Source organism: Melanerpes formicivorus, unplaced genomic scaffold (assembly GCF_026170545.1).
Source record: "Melanerpes formicivorus ecotype bairdi unplaced genomic scaffold, bMelFor1.0.p_v2 SCAF_8, whole genome shotgun sequence".
Lineage (NCBI taxonomy): Eukaryota > Metazoa > Chordata > Aves > Piciformes > Picidae > Melanerpes > Melanerpes formicivorus.
In genome coordinates, this window is record NW_027142360.1 from 19011253 (window position 1) to 19033991 (window position 22739).

General features: G+C 48.1%; 1 protein-coding gene across 2 annotated transcripts in view; it reads right to left on the reverse strand.

The window, feature by feature from the left end:
- Positions 1-8955, reverse strand: part of CACNG2 (calcium voltage-gated channel auxiliary subunit gamma 2) — a 53873-nt gene extending 44918 nt beyond the window's left edge. Inside the window, exons 1-2 of one of the 2 annotated variants that reach the window (XM_068142363.1) lie at positions 8368-8952; positions 7615-7760 (exon numbers count right to left, since the gene is read on the reverse strand). In XM_068142363.1, coding sequence (XP_067998464.1) covers positions 7615-7756 — 142 coding nt within the window. In that variant the 5' untranslated portion in view covers positions 7757-7760; positions 8368-8952. Of the gene's footprint in view, positions 1-7614 lie in introns of both variants that reach the window. The other variant, XM_068142362.1, reaches the window with a different exon arrangement.
- Positions 8956-22739: the final 13784 nt, after the last annotated feature.

Consider the following 22739-nt stretch of genomic DNA (forward strand, 5'->3'; position numbering starts at 1 on the left):
AAATGCTGTTCACATCCATCGGGAAGAGGTTTGATTTTCCTGAGCTCTGTCGTAAATGTCCACTTGATTGCTAAACGCCGCTAAAATCTTGGCCACGGGAGCTCCGGTGGCAATGAGCTCCACGGCTCTGGTACGCATCAAATGAGAAAGCTTTAACTGGGTCTCCAGTGACTCACGTCAGGTCCTCTTGTCTCTGTGTTACAAAATGGGGAAATCAAGAGCTACTGATCCATCTTCTCTAGTCCATTCATTATTCAATACAATCCAATCACTTTCCCTCTCATTCACCTCTTTTTCCAGGTAACCATGTCTAATCTTGCAGGCTGCCATCAACACATGGTCTTTTCTACACCTCCTTGTCCCTGTCCCCCTTTTATGAACCCCTTTCTGACTTTGTAAAACCCTCCCTTGGGTAGCCTGTGCTCCTGCACTCTGTGTTTTCCTCTCTGCTCTAGTCCTTATGCCTGTGAGACATCGTGGTTCATGTAAAGCCCTGCATGTTACACAGTTCCCCCTTCCCCATCAGCCAACAGTATCTTCTGGCCTGACTTGCTGAGGTTCGTTCAGCCACTCTTCGAGATCCAGTGGGTCTGGAAACCTCGGCCCCATACCCCTCACTACCTTAGGCATTCCTGAGGATCTCAGAGAAAATCATACTCCTGCAAATAGCTTGGAAAGGACAATGGCTTGCTGAGAGACTTTTTTCCTGACAACTGGAGCTCCTTCACTGTAGTGCACAACAACTGCCCCAGGGTTGTGGCTACAGAGACCCTTATTTTCCATTTGGATTCTGGCCTGATCTGTGTTTGAGGGTTGCCAGAGAGGGTATTTAGGGCTGTCGTGAGCTCCTTCCAGCCCAGTTGCTGGCTGCATGCAGATGAGCCAGCTCATCGACTGAGCTGCCAGTGAGCCCTCCGGCCACGAGTGGTTGGAGGCAGCAAAGTGGAGGGATGTTGGCTTGACCACAGGCAACGAGCAATGAAAGGAGCAGAAGGAGGGGCTTGAATCTCTTTCCCCTCATAGGTAGACAGGATGCCCTGGGGGCAAAAGAAGACAGCAACTGGTGTCCCACACTGTTTTGAGGAGGGGGCACACTGGTCAGAGAAAGCAGGGTCAAAGCCAGAGAGAGGATGTAAAAGAGTTGCCTTAGAGCATAGAGGCAACATAGCTCCAAAAGAATGGGGTTCTTCAGCTGGAGGAATGACTGCATGTGAGATGGGAGAAAGCCAGGGGGAAATGAGGGCAGAGGGAAGAGGAAAGAGGACAGAGAGATGAGACAGCAGGAGCAAAGGGGACAGAGACGAGCAAGGACGAGATAATATAACAGAGGGAAGAGCAAGGGGGATGGGCCTCACAGAACTCGTAGAGAAACAGGGAGAAATAATGAAGGAGAAGCTGCTCTTGAGAGAAAGCACAGAAGAGACAAGAAGATGAAAGAGAAAAATAAAGATGAAAAACAGGGGAGGGAAACGAGAACAAATTTAAATGGAGATGGATAGAATGAGTCAAAGATGGAGGGCAAAGAAAAAAATGGGGTCCTACAGGCAAGGGGAAAATAACTTTTGGATGTATTGTATTTACAATACGTTCTGTGCATGCCTGACCTGCTCTGTGCTCTGTTTCTCCTGCCGGGTAGCTGTCGCCCTAGGATGGGGGCTGCGGGGAGAGGAGAGAAAGCGAGAGCCCCGCTGCTAACCCATTCCCTTGGCAGCAGCCCTCTTGCCTTCCCGAGAGCCCCCTGCATGGGGAAAGGTTTCATGCCCGTGAAAAGCAGCGGCACATCCCCTGACAACGGGTGCAATATGGAAGGGAGAAGCAGTGCAGAATGGAGCAGCGAGGGCTCCCCCTGGGATAAACCGGGTATGCTTGATTGGGAATCTGCTCTTAAAACAGGGGCAGGGGGCAGAGCCAGCTGAGAGCCTGAAATGTTTCCTGCTCCCCCCGGCAACCTCCTCACTGCTGCCTTTAAATTAAATAAATATGGAGGTTCTGCTGTCAAACCTCAGCAGTCTTCCTCCCCCAAAAAACTCCTGCTTAGATCGTAGCAAGCCGCAGCAAAGTGGGGCTGGGGCTCAGAGCGCTGCAAGGGGAAAATGATGGGTTAAAAGGGAAACGCTGGATAGGAATAGCTCCTGGTCTTCCTGGCAAAGAGACATTTGTTCTATCTCTGTGTAATTTCTTTATACATTACTGCTGCCACACTGCATCTCCATGTCCCTCCCACTGCATTTCACTCTCACTCTCTTCAGCAAGGCAATTTCTGGTGCATTTCAGGACAGTATTAACCCATTCCTCTTCCTCTGTCAGTAGGAAGATTTGTAATTTAAAAGCAATTCAAAAGTCAGTTCTAGCAACTCACTGCTGAGGAACCACATTTCCTTGTCAAATCTTACAAAGGAGTTTCACTTGCAGATTTCAGTCCCCAAATCCCTGCCTTCTCAGCGACTTGCAGTCAGGTGTGAGTTTAAGTTGCGAGGAGAACCAAACCTGCCCAAGTCTGGGATCTTAAATAGTTTTCCCTCACCATCTGCCAGCCCACTTTTAAAAATCCTTCATCTTCCTCTTCATCCATGGCCTGTTCCGCTCTGCATCCTCCTCCCTGGTAGATGCAATGCAAATAGCCTTTGCCTCCTGCTGCATCTCAGAGCTGTGCTAGGCTGCTCCTTGTCCTGAACCACGAAGATATGGAGACTCTGACTTAATCTGTAGCTATTTTCTCTGTGTGTTCAGAGAAGTCCCTAGATTAGGACAGCAAGAGTCAGCGGAAAGGACCCAGGCAGATTCATGGATCCTTGGAATTAGAATGGCATGTAATTCCACAGCACAGAACTGGAAATAGAGAAACAAAGGGAAAAAGAAAGGAAATTGGGAAAAGTAAGAGGGAAGATAAGGGGAAAAACCACTCATAAGATGGGTGTGAAAGGAAAGAGGTGGCCCAGGAGCAAAGAGCAGTGGGAGAGGGCAGCACGAGGAAGCAACGCAGCGCCAGAATTGTCTGGCAGAAGCTTGTTCACTGCTTGTGCCCTGCCTCACTTTGCTGTCAGCTCTTCATTTCTGCAAACACTGAAACTGCACTTAACTCTCATGCACTGTTCAGATATAACAAGCTGGAAGGGAACTGATCTGCTCATTAATTTTCCTTGGGAAGGGTCTCCAGGCAGGAATTATTTTCTGCACCAACATCTATTCAATTACTTGCCTTCACACCAGTCAGATCTACAGGGATGTCTAACCCCATGCACATCACTCATGCCTGCCTGCCCTGGACTCTTCTCTCCCTTCTTCTCAGTATAAAAGCCTCCCAGACCTATCCCTTTCCTAATAATAATGACAACATGACAAAACCAATAACCTGCAAATACAAAGCACATTTCATTTGCTTGCTTCATAAGACCCTGATAAGGCATCGTCGCTCACTTTTTGAGATCCTGTAGGAGATCTGCAGGAGCTAATGAAAGAATTAGACAAGGCATCACTCATAATAAAAAGTGGTTATAAAGCATTTGGTGCCAAGAAGGAATTAGGCTGGAAGATCTGCAGCCATTTCGAAGTTGTATCCATGTGTGGCACGGATACCAGCGCTAGAACAAGAGGGCACAGTCTCAAGCTGCGCCAGGGGAAGTTTAGGCTCGAGGTGAGGAGAAAGTTCTTCACAGAAAGAGTGATTGGCCATTGCAATGTGCTGCCCAGGGAGGTGGTGGAGTCACCACCCCTGGAGGTGTTCAAAAAAGGATTGGACGTGGCACTTGAAGCCATGGTTTAGTTAGTCATGAGGTTTTGGGTGATCTCTGATGATCTCTGAGGTCTTTTCCAACCTTATTGATTCTATGATTCTTGCAGATCTCAAGTGCTCGGTGTACGTGTGCGGCTTGTGCCTATGCACTGAAAGCACTGAGAAAGGCCATTTTTCTCGAAGGCTAATGATGTTTGAGAGCCCCTGGAACACACCTGGGCAACTCCAAACTCTGAGACAGGATTATCTTGAGAAAGATTAGGAAAACAGTCAGAAGTGAGATCTGCAGTTTCATGAACTGACACCACCTTTCTGCTTTAGCCCCACCGTGGAGCAGGGCTTACTGTAGGACACAAGAAGGGAGAAAGAAATTCTGATAGAGGAGGAGCATCCCGCATGACACTCTTCTTTGAAGAAATACAAAGATCTGAAAAGTTATAGCTGAAAATCCATTGTGGGGAACTGAATGACTGGAGAGAAGGGAACCAGAAAACAGAAAGCCTGAGGAACAAATTCTCCAAGAGGGGCTTGTATTGTGTCTGTGTGTACAGCATGAGAATGAACCCCTATGTCCATTTTTGCTACTGGATAGCTTGGCCAGGAAGAGAAAAGACCATTTAGCACAATATTTTGAACATGAGGAGTACACCATTCCTGACAGCTTACACTGTTGACTAAAGCCAGCATCCCCCCACATCCCAAGAAGTTAACCTCATCAGAGACTTCCCACCAGTAGCAGGAGGAACTACGGGCTACTTCTTTGATTATTTACACGCTACAAAGCCTCTTCCTTTTCACTGCCTGCTCTCACACTGTAGACCTGCCCTGACAGTCACCCCAGATAGCAGAAGCATGTCTGTCCCATGCCCTTTCTCAGATGCCTGTGTCACACAATGGATAAGGTGTGAGCAGAGTCCAAGGGGTTTGCCCTTTTCACAGCCTCCTGCAGGCAAGCCTTTCCCTCCACAAATCCACCCACCCTGTGCTTTATGGGGAAAAGGAGCCTCTGCTGCAGCCTTCTCCCTCCTGCTCACCAGCGAGCAGCTTTTACCAGGGAAAGCAAGTCAGCCGGGGACACCTTTCTGATTCCTTCTGCTGAGAAAGAAGATAACCACCCCTAAAGTGATCAGAAGTGACACTAAGGGGCCTGTTATCCAGGGGCTGGTGAGGTTATTTGGCTTTGCTATTCTGCAAGCAGGAAAATGCACTCCACGAAGGCTGTGGGGCTGCAGGCAGAGGCATCTTAGCAGCGGTGGTACCAGACCTGTACCATGCCACCCTGTGAGGTAAACCTGTGGCCACAGGGCTGGTTTTGTCTCCTGCTGAGATGCTTTTGCTACTGAGCCTTTCTTCAAGTTTTGGTGCAACCGGTGCCCTTAGGCTAGGGACTCAGAGCTGTGCTCAGCTCTTGCGTGGTGCATTGCACCCTCCTACCCCATTCAGTGCTTCTGCCAGCATCCAAGGGCTGGTCAAACAGGCCAGACCAACACTCCCAGGGCTGCAGTGAGTGAGAGCACCCTGCCAAGAGCCATGCCACTTGCACTCAGGCTGCGTTTCCCATCCCTCGTGTGGGGCTGTAGCTCACTGGAAAGTGGCAATAGGGAGGGCAGTGGTCTGGGCTGGCAGCGCAGCACTGGTGGGGCTGGTGCTGCTTTGGAGCTTCTAATTGGAAGCATCCTGGCACTTTCCTTTGCCACGGAAGCCACTTCTCCACAGTGCCTGTGGGGTCCTGTCAGATGTAAAGGAGAAGGAGCCCCGAGCTCTCCGATCTGACAAACCTCACCCGCCCCTTCCTCCTCCCCCTCAGACCGCGTCCCTCTGGGTACGGCTCTGTGGGCAGATAGACATGATCTGAATTCACTGCCTCTCCCGGCCGGGGTCCTCATACCTCTTGTCTCCACCCCAGCCTCCCTCCACCCTCCAGCTTGGGGACACGGCTCAGGAAGGGAGTTCTTCCCCGCAGCCTCCCTTTCCCGCATGGCTTTGCATTTGAGCTGCCTGCCTTTTTTGTTTTTTTTTTTTTTTTTCTCCTTTCCCTTCTCTCATTAATTTTTAATTAAGGAGATGTCTCCTTCCCCGGTTGTAATGAATAGCTGTGTGAAAGGCTTTTCATTTTTTATTGATATATACCTCTATATATTTATCTATTTGGAGGAAATGTGTGCGTGTGCGTGAGAGAGTGTGTTTAAAATATCCCCCATTAAATTACTGCTATTGATTTTCTGGCGTGGAGACAGCATATAGTATTCAGCATAGAGCTCCTCTGCAGGATATGTTAAAAGGCAGCAGTTTGGGTTGACAAAGGGCACTAAATGCAGTATGCGTCAAATAGACCATCGCTCAATGAAGTCACTTAGCTATTCAAAACATGTCCAGCCATCACTCAGCCGTTTGCACCAAGAACGGGGGGGAAATTCGCGCTTCTTCCCGGACACAACCATTTCCAAACAGCAGCTTTAGCTTGCTTTGGTAAGAGGCATCAGGACATACACAGTTTATTCCCCCCCTTCCTCCCCCCTGCCTTCCATCTCCCAGTGCTGGTCTTTAGAAAATCAGTTCTGCGGTACCCACTCCCTGTTCTCTACCAAGCGGGAGCTCCAGGCACACCCAGCTCTGGTGGACACTGACAGGCACAGACGTTATCCCTGGATGTCCGTAAACCCCCGGCAGCCCACCCTGCAGCTGGGAGCTGATTCATAAACAGGGCTTTTACACTGGGCTGTGATGTGCACTCTTGTGCTCTGGCTCACTCCTTTGCTACGTGTGTAACACAAACCACGCATTTACAGCGCTTGCCCCTATCCCTCCGGCGCGGGCTGAAGACCACCTCCCCAGCCCACAAGTACACCAACAGAAGTACTGAGCAACACAGATTTAAAAGCGAATCACTGGCCCCTCTTTTCTTTCCCCCTCCCTTAGGAACGTCTGATTCCAGAAGTTGGCTGCGGCGGTGTCTCTTCTGCCATCAGACATGTCACTGAGTTGCTGTTCAGTTTCACCACATCAGACTTAGGCTGATTTTTCCATGTTTATTTTTAGCCTTTACCATAAACCTTAAAAAAAAAAAAAAAAAAAAAGGGGGGGGGGGGGGGAAGAAAAAAGAAAAGCCCCAAACAAAAACCTACCCCAAACAACAAACAAAAGAGGGGGAAAATCCCAGCCCCAAACCAAGCCAATCAGCCGCCAACTAGACCCCTCTGCACCCAGCCCAGTGCGATGTGGTTTCTTACAGACATTACGAAATGCTCTGAACTCTGCTCGAGATGACTGGAATCGTTAGAATCACTGTACAAGGCATTTGGGGCATAACGAGGTTGCTTCCCTTTCCCTCTTTTTTTCCCCTCCTCAAGTGAACTAATAATCACATCCAAATCGCTTTGTAGTCACCCCCTCCCCACATCCCCCTTCGCTCCCCGTCTTGTCTTTGCAGATAAGCCATTTGCAAAGAGAGCAATTATTTCACTCTGTGCCTACAGCCGGAGCGCAGCAATAATACAGCTTTTTGGCATTGCTTTCCCAGGCAGTACAAGCAAGCTGAAGACAGGCAGACTGCACAGTTGCTTTTTGAAAGGGTCTCTTGGTGTTTTTGTAACACACACAGTATTCCAGTTGGAGGGGGAAAGTGACTTTCTGGGGAAGGTGGGGTGCGAGGGGGGGCGGAATGGGAATGGAGATGGGAACAGAGAATGTTTTGCCTGTCTTCTTGCCTCTGTGCCCTGAGCAACTGAGCCCACCGTTCTTGATCTGTAGTGAAAGGAATGAAATGAGAAAATGGTGGAATGTGGAGGGATTTATTTGGAGGGGGAGAGAAACATGGGGCGGTGGGAGAGGAAAGGGAGGGTGGGGGTGTGTGGGGGGTGTGGAGATCCAGAATCAAATACCTTCCAGGCAGCAGGTTCTCCATAATCCAGAATGGGTCATGACTTCCTCGTTCTTTTTGCTGGTTTCGTTCTCACTGACAGTTTTAGTCTTGCAAACCCCTCTGGAGTAAAGCCAGTAGTCGGTCCCCACAGCTATGGTCATCAGGCTGAAGGCAGCGAAAGCACCAACGGTGGTTAAAAGCATCTGAACACCTCTGTCAAAGAGCCCCATAATTCTTCATTATACAAATACCCAACCGCCTTCTGATTCTTGGGGTGTGTGTGTTTAATAAAACAAAAAGAGTAATAATTCCGACTAATAATGTAATGGGTGTAGAGAGAGAGAGAGAGAGGTATAGGTATCAAAAAAGGGAGGTAAGAAAGCCCACGGAAAAGAGTGTAAATTAGAAAGACCACACGGGAAGAGGCTTGCCTTTTAAATCGGAAACGTTCTGGTTGAAATATATTAAAAAAAAAAAAAAAAAAAAAAGGAAAGAGGAAAAAGGAGAAAAAAAAAAAAATAAAGGCGAGAAAAGAACCAAGAAAAAAAAAAAAACCAAAAAAACCAACAACTAAACAAATAAAGAGAGAAACCCCCCCCAAAACGAGACGCCTTAATCCCTTTTTCTAAAATTCTGGTCTCCAGTTTCCATATGTAATGGCTAATTTGGAGATGGCTTCCACAGTGAACAGGGGAGCAGCAGCAGCATCCTCAACACAATCTCTCATTATCTGGACCTAGACAGTTAGAGACTGTAAGAGCAGAGATGCAACCTTCAGTCTTCTTGCTTAGCTCTGCAGCCTGCGCCATGAAAATCCTTTTCCTTCCCAGTTATCTTCCTTGGGTTTTTATTTTTTTTTTTTTTTTTCCCGGCAGCGGCAGTCGCTCCAATCCTCTCTCACTTTTTCTTGCTTGCTTCTCCTTCCTTTGGTTCGCTTCTACCACCAAGCCAGACTGCCCAGTATACTGTAAGCCCTTGATTTCAGCTGAACAGGTGCCGAGGTCTCGCCTCCCATGGCTTTTCCGCACAGCCGCGGCGCTCGCTCCCGGCGGAGGTGGGCGAGGAGAGAGAGGGGGGCTCCTGGGGGAGGGGGGGGGCGGGCGGACGGGGACAGGCGCGGCGCCCCTCCCGGGCGGGGGGCGCGGAGCGGAGCCCGGCTGCGGCACCCCCTGCCCCGCGGCGGCCCCCGGCGACTCCCGGGCCCCGCTACTGCATCAAGGCGGCGGCGGCGACGCGGCGCTGGACGGCTTCCCCGCGGCGACGGTGGCCGGCGGTGCCGCAGGACAGCTCCCCGGGCGGCGGCGGCGGCGGCGGGTCGGGAGCAGCGCTGCCGGGCCGGTGGTGCCGCAGGACAGCTCCCCGGGCGGCGGCGGTGCGGGAGGCGCGCAGCCGGGCCCGCGGTGCTGAAGGACAGCTCCCTGGCCGCGCCGCCCGCCCTGCCCGCGCCGCCCGCGCTCCAGCATCCGCGGGCGGCTGCCGCCCTCCTCCGCGCTGCGCGGGCAGGCGGGCGGGCAGGCGGGGAGGGGCGGAGGGGCACCCCCCCTCCCGGCTCCGCTCCCCGCTCTTGGCCCCTGCGAGGGCTGGGTGCTTCCCCACGCTGCCGAGGGGCCCGGAGGAAGGCGTAGCTGGGGCTCTCCCTCTTGCTCGCTTTCTGCCTTTCTATCCCTCCACCTCCGCCCCCCAGCTCAGCCTCCTTTGCAGCCCCGCCAGACGTGCCCAGAGCTGCAAGTGCAGCCCCGCGGTTAGACTTGCACAAAACTTCGGTCAGTCCTTGCTCTCCCCAGGAGACGGGTGAAATGTAACGTGGAAGGGTAATTTGAAAATGTGTCTGTTACTATGGCTGTTGTGATGATTGTTAAGTGCTTGCTCTTCACTCTTGGGTTTGCTGCAAGTTGCATATGTTTCGGTGTTGCTCGTTTCCTGTCCCTCTGTCTACCCCTGACCAGTGTCGTGTGAATCCCCACGTTCCAACTTTGTCTTTGTAGCTCTCTGTGAAATCCCCATGCCTGCTCCAGGAAGCAGACATTTTGGGAAGATTCCTCACCAGAAAGGGCGATTTATTATTACTATTATTTTGCTAAGGAAAGGAAGAACCACACCTGACTTCCTTCCCCCCCGCACTCTCAGCCCCCAGAATGTAATCTGCCTTTCACATCCTTGTTTTACCCAGAAAGATGCATGAGCTGAATGGGTGCAGAGTGAAATTTGTCACTGCTCAAGTTTCCTGTGTCAGACACAACCTGATAGTATTGGGAACGTATACAAAATTGTGCAGTACTGACATCTAAGTCTGTCATAATCCTCTCTCTCTTCCTCAGCAGTATCATTACACCAGGTTAATTACATTAGTCACCTCACAGTTCTATACATGTAGCTGCTCATTAATGCAACAGTCATAAAGAAAGAATCTAATTCTTGATGCTGCCGATTTTGTTTCTCTCTGATCGGATTCATTGTTCAGTGAAGAAGAGACCAGAGGAGCTGCTTTAGGTTCAGTGCTGTTCTGTGTGTGGGAGCAGGCCAGGGGGAAGGAGGTGCTGGGAAGTGGAACCAATTGGAGGACTTCAGTCACATTGCAATATCTTAATTCCCTGTCTTTTTTCCTCCTCTTCACTTGCAGGACAGTCTGCTCCAGAACTGTTGGGCATGAAGGGCTCTATAGCGAGCAGCAGGAGGGCGTACAGACCACTGGTCATTTCCTCCACTTGGAGGGCACCATCCAGGCTGTCCTTAAAGCTGATACTGAGATAGACGTATTTACTAACAAGCACTCATGGTGACTGACAGGAACTGCATGCAGATCTTCCCCAGAAGGTAGGAAAAGCCCTGGAAGAGCAGAAGAAGGGATCAAGGTTGATATCACTGAGATATTTTAAGGGAACTAAGACAGTCCTCACCTAGGAGAATCCTGGCCTTGCCCTCTGTTACAGGAGCTGGGGATTGCTGTCTGTACTCACAGAGATGCCAAATGGCTTAGGATGGATAAAAGGGGAGGAGGCCCCCAATGCACCTTTAGCACTCTGAGTACAGCCTGCTGCAAAAGCGTGGAGGGTGGTAGTTGCAGACAGGGTCTCTGAGATGTTGTCCTTGGTTCAAAGAAATTTGAGAGGCAGTGGGATGTAGAGAGCACCCGTAAGCTGGTGGGAGATGATGGCTCTACAGGGATGGTCTGTGTTGAGGAGGAGGCTCTGTGAGGCCCTTCTGAGACATTCTTACTGAAATAAAGAGGAGACCTTGAAGAAGGAAAGCATAAATGAGGAGTAAGTTATTTTTGGAAATCAAAAACATTTTCTTTTAATGTTGGTGGCAATCCCCCTCCAGTCCCACCCCAGTAGTAAAGTCTTCTCATTCTTCAAAGGTGGCTAGAAAAGGTAGGCCAGGAACCTGGAAGACTCTGCAAAGGAAAAAACAAACTTCAGCTGGCTACTCTGGTATTCAAATCCATCAGGCACCAACACCACACATGTCGATGGGTAAGACAGAAATCTGTGGAGCTCATAGCTCCAAGGCAGGTAGGCTGCTCAGCTAGTCTGAGCCCTCAAAAAAGTGGAGCACAGCTCTTCTAGTAATGCCACACAAGCATCCTGGCTGGAGTGACTGGAAGCAAGAAGGGCTTAGGCCCTCTGAATGCCCACCCATCCTTCCACACCAGGGTCATTCAAAAAGAGGGAGAGGAGGGGTTTTCATTTAGGGCTTGCCTGTGTGGCCCATGTGGTTGTTTATTTTGCCTTTACAAACGGTAGTGCTGCTTTGAGGCCGGGTGTGCTGGGCTGCACCAACAGGGGCTGTCTTTGGGTTGAGTAGGTTCCTTTTGTCAGCATCTGAGTCTAGAGAAATCAGTAGGATGAGGATTGCAGAGGTTATGGATTTGGGTTTGCAGGAGATCCCAACACTGTGATAAACTGCAGATTTATTCTACAACAGGAAAAATACTGCTGAAATGTCACCATTACATATCTTTACATTTACCAAACCCAGTCAGATGCAGAGGACAAGTGAGCAGCTGGGCCAAACCAGAGACACTGAAACCAATCCAGAGCTGTTGCCTCTGTTACATATTTGCACATCTTTGACAAGTTTGGTTTTGAGAGACTGCAGCAGCAGGAGAGGGGCATGTTCTCCCCAGAGAAACTGCCAGGTTTGTAGGGTGGTGAGCTCTTTCATCTCTGGCTAGGAGCAATGACACCTATGAAGGCTCAGCACACCTCAGACTCAGGACTAAACATGGCTTCCCGCCTTGCTCTTCCCAATTTCCAGAAATCTCTTCCTGCTACCCTTCTTATATACCCTTAGACCATTCACAATAATCCCTCTCCAGTTCTAAATGCCACATAAGAATGCAACAAAGGCAATGCAAATGCCAGACTGTCCTATGTGACTGCTTGTGCTGTGGCTAGATGCTGTGCTGAGATTTCATCTTTCCTACAAAGAATCATTAAAAATGATAATACAAAGCAAGAACACAGCATAAAAACACTGTGACAGATTTTAAAAACACTTGCATCTTGCTGAATAGCTCAACACAGAATGACATCTATAGCAGAGTAAGGAGAGGGAAATTAATAGTCTGGAGGAAATAGAGAGATTTTAAATTACATTTTAAATTACTTGAAATGAGAAGCTGATGAGACAGGGAGCTGCAGGAAGTCTGCTTCCAGTGGCAGACCAAGAGTGCTGCTATTTGTGGAGAGAAGGGGCAGTGCTGTAGGGGAAAAAAAAGGGGCACTAGAAAGATGCAGGAAGGGAGATGCTGGGCACAAAGTCGGAAGCAGCTCCATGGGATGGTAATAGAACTAAACATAGTGTGTGTGGATGAGTGCAGCGGTGGAGCTTTTGGGCACACAGGAGAAAATCAGACAGTGATAGTATAGGAAAACTGCCATCTGGGAATCTTCATCTTGGGGAGGCCATCTCAGAAGCAGCTGCTGTAATGAGATGTAAAAGAGACAGAGTTGGTGCAGCTATACTCACAGGCAGAGCAGAGGTGTTAATAGACAGATGCACCAGCAGAGGAGATGCTAGCAAAAATAAATTTGGGTTAGGGTGATGATTATAGATCTGGAAGCCAATGGGGCAGAGAAGACAGAAGTGAGATATGATGCAGAAGGAGAATTGAAATTTAAGAGACTCCACTGGAGAAAGCTGAAAAAAGTTGTGTATCATATGGTTAGACAAAGAGAAGGGCCAATCAGAGCAGTCATCCCTGCTATCCTAAGCTGAGAGTCCCAAAGCACTTAAGAACCATTATTCACATTGTATCTGCATATCAGTGGTTGTCTCAGACCGATTTAACAAACTAAGGAAAGAAGATTCATGTTTTTGCCAGATAATTGCAGGTGGAGATGATAGAGCTAGAGGTGGAGATGAAATAGAGATAAATGTAGATGGACAAAGCCTCAGTGGCCCTCTCCTCTTCAGCTTCATATAACTTGAACATAAAAGTTTAAACATCAAATATTCAAATGCTTCAGGAGAGTCATCTCTAGTATAATACTGTGACCAGAAAAGAAGAGAGAAGAAGGGAGATACAGGGCACGGAGGTCTAACAATCAAAATGAGTAGGTTTCCATGAAAAGTGGTGCTACCATGAGAGTGCACAAAAACCTTCTGTGTTGGACAAGAATGGAACTCTCATACCAAGTACAAGGTTATAACACTACAATGCATAACCCCCTCAGCTTCTGACCTATATCCTCTTCCAAGCTAAATGTTGTGCAAACAATTCATTTAGCCTCACAACACTCTTATGAAATAACATGTTCATTAGTTTGCAAAGGCACTGAGGCACTGAAAAATGGAGAACATAACTGCAAAGCCCATCAAAGCAAAAGTACGGGCACTGATTTTATCTGGGATCTGGGTGCTGTTAGAAATGAGTTGGGTACCAATGGATACCAAATAATTCTGTTCCAGATTGCGTCTTGAAGCCAGAACTCCTGTGCTTTCCATGCAAGACTCCTTTTTCTCATATAACCTTTTCTTCCCTTGTGGGGTAACTTTTGGAACGTTTGCAACTTGAAGATGGTTGGAAACCCAAAAATGTCATCTCAATGAGCCCTGTAGGTTGATGTCTTCAAAAGGGGAAAGGCTTCCTTCTTGACTTGAGAGAGAGAGTGGCAGAAGACTGGGATTCTCAGCATGAATTTTCTGCCATGATGACTTGTGGGGATGTGAACTGCTTTGCCTCCCTTTCTCTTTCCATGCTGTGCTGAGGCTTGTATGTACAGCAGCCTCCTAATCAATAGGAATAGAAAAAAAAGAAAGAAAACAAAATCAATGCCTGCAACCCATTAGCTCTAACAGAGGGCAGGCTGCTAACGAGTCACTCCAGCTGAATTTCAGTACAGTGAGGATGTATGCATATATATATATACATACACACATACATACATATACATACGCACACACAAGCTTTCTGAATAAGAGTAGTGGAGAAAATAAGTTGTGAAAACATTCCCCCTCCCACCAGCATGTCTATCCCCATGGATTAGCATAACTGTGTTAGACTAAAGATATTATCCACCCCCCCTATCCCCCACCCCCGATGCTGTCCCTCATACTTTTCCACTCCAGAGTACAGATTTTTCTACACTTGATCTATAGCCACAGGCTACCTTCTAGCTGGACTATCCTGTATGCAAATAAAGACATCCCTTTCCCCTGCATAAACCATACACTATGGAAATCTAGTTTGAGACTCACTTATTCACAAACATACAGACATTTCTTCTCCTTTGCTGTATCCCCAGATCCTTCATGGAAGCTGTCTCTTTGTTTTTATCTTCCCATTCATATCCCAAACCAGGCACAGGTAGTTCCCACCAACACCCACCTATATCCAACCCTGGAAGGCCATTCCAGGAGAGAGACCGTAGGAGAACAGGTTATGGCACAGATTTTGTCATCAGAATCTGCCCTAAGGTCAAGGTACAGGGAAAGGTTCTCCAGAAGGGATCAGGGAAGCAAGGGGTCTCACTGCCTGTTGTGCATGAAATATGACCAAAAAGAACTGTCTTGCTCCCAATGAAGCCTTTGTCCATTCACTGACACTAACTGTAGAAGAATCTCTCCTGATCTGCTCCTCATGGAAGGGATGGTCTCTCCTGATCAACTCCAGAATCCATGAGTTTAAAACCCCCTCATTTCTTGACAAACAGGTTTATGAAACACCTATGAGAAAATGTGCATTGATTGTGCTTTGGTTCCCAAGGAAGAAAAAAGTCTGCTTTCATGAAAACACAGCAGCAATCAGAGCGTTGCAAAGAGGAAGGCAAGAAGGGGAAAGGCCTTGGTTGGTTTTTCTGAACCGAAAACTTTTCAGAATCTTCCTGGAAGCATCAGCTCAATGATAAATGCTGAGGGAAAGGTGAGGCCTACAGTGAGGATGGTTCATGTTGACACTGATCAGCACCCTGTGATATCAGGCTTTCTTCCAGTGTAAAGGGCACTGATGGAGACAGAGAAGAGGATCTTGTGCAGCTTCATCTGGTCAGTATCACCATTTAAAGCCATGATCCAGCCCAGACATGAGGTTTTGTTGTCTGATTCTCAACAACCACAGAGCTATCACTGGGGCTTCCTGTTTGAGGCAGCCTTCCTCATCTGGTGGTACTGAAACAGGTAATCCTTCTGCAAGCTAGTCATACACACTTTTGTCTTCTTTAGGACATCTCCAGCTCTTCTTCTGCCCAGTAGTTTAGGGTATCAGAGGAGGAATATTGAACTTTTCATTTCTCTGATGCTCAGCAATAAATCAGGCTTAAAAAACACTTAGGACCATCCTAATGAAAACAAGAGAATGGTTAGTGTCTGGGACAGGCTATTTAGTGCCTCCTGCTTTTCAGAGGGACAATTCAAGAGAAGCACACATCCCAATAGCTATTCAGGAGCACAGTGAGAAAACTCAAGATCATCAGGTCTCACTGGTGTCAGTAACAGGCTACTGATTTAAATGTGAGAAGGGTTTGGTTTTGTGGTCCCACGTAGTCAGGGAGGCATCCCATGAGATGTGCACATGCTTAAGACACCGTGTTGCAGAAAGCCAGCTGGTGTACTGTGTCCACAGAGCTATTCTACGAATTCCTAGGATTTGGTTTTACATTACTATTGTAAAGGTTTAGGATCCCCAAAGTGAATTCCTAAAGAGGAAGTAGGTTAAACATCAGATGAAGCCAGTCAGATGCTAGACTGGAGCAGTATAGTCATGCACAGGAAAGTATACCATGGAGAGAAATCGAAGAGAGGTGATATTCTCTGCCTTGGGAATAGAGGCCTATTTTAAAAAGAAGGCAAAACACATATGTCTATTTAGGCTTCTGACTCCATGTTTAGACATTGAAGAACTGTCCTGATTTTCAGATGTGCTGAGCAGTCAGCATCTCACATTGATTTTGCAAAGATGTAGAGGCTCCAAATACCTCTGAAAACCTGGATGTCTGTTTTGGTACCTTCGTGCCATTTTAGCAGTTTAAATTTGACCTTGTGTAACAACACAGTTCTGAATAGCCCTGAAATCAGAAGTCTCAAGGCCAAATGCTGGGCTCATTGGATTTTGCCACTTTCAGTCATTCACTGCAGCTACTGACCACCGGTGAAAATTTCTGGGAATGGTCTGAAAGCAGAGTTTACCTACAAGTATAGTGAGAAATCATGGGAGGTGAGGAATCTACTGCAGATCAAAGCAGTTCCCAGCAATGCACTTGGCTCATGCTGTTCAACTAGACCAAACTCAGGACCATGATGATGCCTTTCTGCTGGCTCTCAGGCTCTCCTTGGCAGCACCAGCCCCAAGAGAGGCTGGCCAAACATTCCAGCCCATCCTCCAAGGGTGATGGGGCACGGTTCTCCTTTGTGCTTCTCTAATGTGTGTGCTTCATTGTCTGCTTTAACAAAGGGACAAGCCTGGCAGGGGGCATGGGGAAGCATATCCTGGAAGGGGGCATGGGGAAGCATATCTCAGCCATGCTCTTCCCTCCATTTCATGGATACAGGAGAAGACAGCACAAAGCGGGTAAAGGGAGTCTCAAAATGGCTATTACCTGGATTAAGGGAGTGGCTGGTAGATGAGCAGTCCCTTGTGCAGAGCTGGTCCCTCTGGGCTCACCACTGCTGCATTCTTTGACAGGATAGTTTTCCAGGTTGTTTGTGCCTGTTAGCCATCTTCAGTTGCCATCTTTCCAGCAGTCAGTCTGAACGGACAAAACACTTCTCTATTTCACAGACCATTGGGACTCTTCTCTGCAACTGACCTATATTAGTTATATGCTTCATTTTTTCTGGCCTGCACTCCTCTCTCTTCTCCCACATGGAGCACATGCCCTGCTCCTCCCCCTCAAACAAACACCTTTACACATCCAAGGACATTGTAAAAATAAAACGATCACAACCTGGCCCTCCGGGAACCTCGGTTTTACAGTTTGTCCCGCTCTGATGCCAACAGAATTCACAACCCAGTTCAAGAGAGACAGACAGTGAGTGAGAGAAGGCAGGCAGACCAGTGCAGACAGAAGGAGATGGAGGAACTGGAGAGAGATAAAAAGGAGCAGGAGAAAAGAAAGAGGGCAAACAGAAGGAATAAGCTGCGCCAACCAAGGCAGGCATGTAAACTAGGAGTCTTGAACACAGCTGAGAAGGGGGATGGAATTACAGGGAGAAGTAAAGATTTTAAATGCTAGAAAGTTGGAAGATGAGGTAAAGAAGATGAGTAAAAGGCAGATGAAAGAGCACAGAAAAGGAAATAAATGCCCAAGCAGAAGGAAGGTCAGTCAGGCAGCAAAACAGGGCGGTGTCTTTGACACGAGGCAGAAGAATTAAGAAGGTGAATCCGAGCACTGTTTTTTCACGCCTCCTTTTCCATGGAGAGTACACTGTGGTGAAAAGGGCAAGAGGAGGGGGAAGGAAAGGATAAATAAATGCCTGAGCTGCCATCTTAAACAGCCCCCAGCCTTCAAGCAGGTACACTGGAAACAGGCAGTCCACAAGTTGCAAATGCTCCGGTACACATTGTAGTTTGGCAGGCAGGAAGCACTCTGCACTAGCGTGGTGGCATTTGCACTCCCCAGTCCACTGGGTCTCTCCGTGCACTGGCAGGGAGCCCTGCATGCAGAAAAAAGCTTCTGCTCAGCACTGGGGAATTCTGCTCTGATCTCTGCCCTGCATCCTCCCTCAAGTTCCAGTAAGAAAACCTCAGCCTCAAACACCAGCACTATTAGTCTCCCTTCTCATATGAATCCCCTTCATTCCCTCTCATCCCAGTTCTTGTTTGCACCCCAAGGGCTGCCTTGCCTTCCCATGCCTCTCTTTCCCCCACAGTTCATCTCCAGCCTTCCTCTTTTCTCTGCTTTATCTCTCTTCTCTTTCCTTATGGGTCTTCTCCTCACTGTCATTCATTCAGTTCCCCCTTACACAGGCTGATATAAACACACTTCCCCCCCCGCACACACACACTCTTTATCTCCAACTCTGTAGTTATCTACTTACCTATTACCGTAGTACCTACCTGACACACATCTCTCTCCCACAGATAATCTATGTATCTCCACACCACACACTGTCAAATCTGCCTGTCTTTCCTTCCTTCACAGACTTTCTCTCATTGTCCCCTAGCCAGTCCATTTCTTTGTCTCCCCTGCCAAGTTCTTCTGTCTTCCCCCTCTACAATTCATTCCCCTTTCCTTCTCTCCCACTCTGCCCATCTGTCTGTCTGTCCCTCCTTCCCACAGTTCTCTCCAGCTGATACACATGCACCCCAGTCTCTCTCTCCTTCTTCCCCCCCCCCCCCCTTCACATATTTCATCTCTTTGTGTCTCCTACACACCCAGGCCCACGCTTGCTCTCTCCCATACTGAGAGGAGGCGGCGGCAAAGAATTTGCTGCTGACCGCTGCATTGCTAGGAGGCAAACACATGGCCGGCCTTGTGCAGGCCAGTTTCTGCCTGAGTGCCCCAAGTCACATATCCCCAGCATCATCTCTGGCACTGGGAAAACAGATGGTATAATAAATGAGCACAGTCTGATAAAAGGAGGAAAGGGTGCCTGCCTCGGATGCCCCTCACCCACATAGAGATACACATCCAATACGGGCATAGATCTCCTGCTCCTGTACCAGGCCAGTTTTGTGTTAGAACTAGCCAGCTGAACAAGGAACAAGCTCTACTCTAGTACCAGATGGAGAGAACAGAGGTAGAAGAGGGTGGCAAAGGGTAGAAAGACCAGTGTGTTTTTTTTCCTGACAGCACCTTATAACCCCAGAAAGAAAACTACATGGGGAAATCTAAGCAGTTTTCAGGTATAGTTATAAGAGAAGAGGTAGCAGAATTGTGGGGATGTGTAGTTACCAGACCTTCACATCCAGGGACAGGAGGAAAAAGTCAAGAGGCATGGACAGCATAGAGGAATTGGGTATCAGCATGGCTGTGGATCAAAATGGCAATCCAGTGATCACTTCTGTCTTGGCAAAGAGGGAAGGGCACCCTGTTGGCAGAAGCAATGACTTAGTCCATAAAAGGGAGACATTTGCAGGTCTCAGTAGCTGCAGAAACCACAAGACAGAGACTGCATTACTCTGTTTTGCTTGCACCAGAACTGTTCTCCTGCCCTTACCCAGTTTCATCATGTTGTCCAAGGACACCACTTCTTTACCTCCTCCACTACCTCCCCACACATCTGCATCCAGAGACTTGCAGCATCCTTTTCTCTGCATGTACCTCAGTTACATGAAACCCACACTTGTTACTCATTTCCAAACCCACCAGTGTTCCTGCTCCAGCGAACATTTTCACATTCTCTGCAGCCTGATCTCTCTCTGCTGACAACAGCACTGAAAAGCATTATCTTAACCCTGTAAGACATCTTTCCTAGACACTCTGTTCTGCTGTCCTTACAAGCTGATTTTATGTCTGATGCTTCAGCTGTAACCTGAATTCCAAAACTTCCAGTTTCACAGTCCCCAACCTGAAATCACCCAACACCACAAAGTCCTAGGAATAGAATAGAATAGACCAGACCAGACCATGTTGGAAGAGACCTTCAAGATCATCGCGACCAACCTATCCAGCCCACCTAATCAACTAAACCATGGCACCAAGCACCCTATCAAGTCTCCTGAACACCTCCAATGGTGGTGACTCCACCACCTCCCCAGGCAGCCCATTCCAACGGGCAGTCACTCTCTCGGTGTAGAACTTCTTCCTAACCTCCAGCCTAAACCTCCCCTGGTGCAGCTTGAGAATGTGTCCTCTTGTTCTGGTGCTGGCTGCCTGCGAGAAGAGACCAACCTCCGCCTGTCTACAACCTCCCTTCAGGTAGTTGTAGAGAGCAGTAAGGTCTCTCTTGAGCCTCCTCTTCTCCAGGCTAAGCAACTCCAGCTCCCTCAGTCTCTCCTCATAGGGCTTGTGTTCCAAACCCCTCACCAACTTTGTTGCCCTTCTCTGGACACGTTCCAGCAAGTCAATCTCCTTCCTAAAGTGAGGGGCCCAGAACTGGACACAGGACTCAAGGTGTGTCCTAACCAGTGCAGTGTACAGGGGCAAATGGCACACGATGGCCACGTATAAGTATCAGAGAAAGAAAAAGTGGTGCTTCAGAGGAATCAAATAGATTACCAAAAGCATGGAAAGGAAACCAACAGAGAAGAGATTCCTCCCATGCAGAGCTAAAGGCATTTTTTTATTGCAGGTGATTTTATTTCTGAACAGAGTAATTTCATTCCTGAACAGAGTGATTTCTATCTGCTTTATGCTGACCTCACACACATTGCATTTTTCTGTCTTTTGAGGTGAAATACTGATATTCTGGGGAGGTCTTTGTCTGTATGAGCTGATCATGAAGGGTTTTTTTTTGTTGTGAGATGTCAGTGTTCAAATTGCAATGGGCACTTCTGCTCGACGAGCAGCTGAACATAAAGCATTCAGGATGCTGCAGCAAAATCAGGCATAAGTTTGTGTAGTCCCTTAGCCCTTCCTCCCCACTCCACCTCCCCCCCCAGAAAAGAGAGAAGAGAAGAGAAGAGAAGAGAAGAGAAGAGAAGAGAAGAGAAGAGAAGAGAAGAGAAGAGAAGAGAAGAGAAGAGAAGAGAAGAGAAGAGAAGAGAAGAGAAGAGAAGAGAAGAGAAGAGAAGAGAAGAGAAGAGAAGAGAAGAGAAGAGAAGAGAAGAGATTAAACAATTAGATTAGCCCTCTTTCTGGCAAAACAAAAAGGAGAATGCTGCGACTAATTTGTGTTTTAAATGATGCAAAGATGTGTGGGCAACAGTTGTAGGCATCCATTTCCCTCCACTCAGAATTCCCCTCAGAAGAACTGTACTCAGTTTGAATTTCCAACAACTCTCCCAGCCTGATAGTTTGATACTGTCCTTAGCATGCCTACTTTATATTTATGGGCTCACCTGGACATGCTGACTCCAACCACTGCTCTTCATAGCCTCACAGCTTGCTGTTCTTATCTCCCCACACTACTCCTAAATTATCATTCAGGACTCTCACTATTGCCCTGCCAAGTCTCAGTATCAACCCTGTCATGCAGGCTTTAACTCATCCTGCCTTGTTCTAATGCAGGTCCTACATTTTGAACCTAAACTGGTGGCTACCGTTGACCTTACCCATCATGACTCTGAATTCCCCAAACTGACCTTGGCCACAAGCTCTTGGCCCTGTGAATCTCCCTCCATTCAGTTATTCATTCCTACCACCTGCTCTCCCACCTGCAGTGTCATCCAGCTCTACCCTGTATCCTCATTTTCCCTCAATGGCTCATGCAAAAATTACCTTTCCTCCCACTTTATTTCCATACATCATTCCACAACCAAGCCTTACGTCTTCCCACCCCTAATTTCTACCCTCCCACTCTGCCTCAGCAAATCCTTTGGGCTCTTCAAGAAGGGATAACCCCCTCCAATTTTTCCTAGATACTCCTATTGCCCTACTGCTCCTGCATTTCCCCTCTTCAGGACACAGCAGCTGATCAGTTCTGCCTAACGTACCTGCTTTGCTCATAGTCCCTAACTTGAAGTCCTCACATCATGTATTTCTCCAGTACTTGTGCAAAAAGATGAGAGGTTCCACATTCCTCCAACTGATGCCTATCTGGCTGCAGGGAAACTCATCAAACTGACCCTGTCTCTGACCCCAGCTTGACATGTAGGGTCTGTCACATCTCCCTTTTAAACATTGCCAGATTCGGCTTTGATCTCAGAGACCAGGAAAGAGAGCGATTTCAGACTTCTCTTGACAAATGGCTCTAGGGGAGGAAACATGTGAAGCTGTGACAGAAGAATGAGAGAAAGACCCCCAAGGAGTAGAAAAGAAGGGGGGGAAAAAAGTCACCAAAACTCCAAGTGAGAACAAGAACACTGCAGCAAGCTCTGAGGAGCCAAGATGAAGCTGTCACGACTCAGCTGGTGGTCTCCTGCCAGGAAATTACACTCTAGACTGAGCAACATCCCCATCTCTCAGGTGACTTCAACAGGGAGGCACAACAGCTCAAAAGCCTTACAAAAATTCGAGACTGAGTAGCTTTCCTCTTTCTCCCTCCCCCAAGCATTGCTGTTCCGGGTCAAAAGAGCCAAGGGCAACTGGCACAGAAGACATTGTTCTCTAGGCAAGATGACAGCAGGAGGAACAAATAGGATGTGAGAAGCAGAGAGCTGATGTGCCCTTAGGCTGAGAGATACGTTGCAGTGGCCAGTGTGGCCCTTAAAGAGCTCCTGCTCAGACTCCACCTCTGCTGCAGAAGTCCCTTAGCCCCAGCTTCTGTGGAGCACCATCTGCAAGATGGAAAAATTACTTGCCAAGAACAAGCAGAGGTGGATTTTCTCCATCAAGAGCTGCATATGAGAGAGGAAATGAAGGACTGAGGATGCACGAGGAGAGAGGAGTCCCATTATGCAGGTGTCAAGAACAGGAATGTCTTCTTGCTGCTAGCAAATAATCTGCCATCACACTGCAGGCTTTATACAGGCAGATGTGACAACAACTGCAAGCAGTTGCCACCTGAACATCATAGATACGGTAATTAGAAGCAGAGCAAAGTCCTGAGTGGGGTATGGACCCCCCATGGATCTTTGTAAGCACCAGTAGAAAGCAGTTGCTGCCTAAAGAACAGAAATGCAGTGTTTTCCCTGCTGTCAGCACCTGTGTCAGGCTCCTT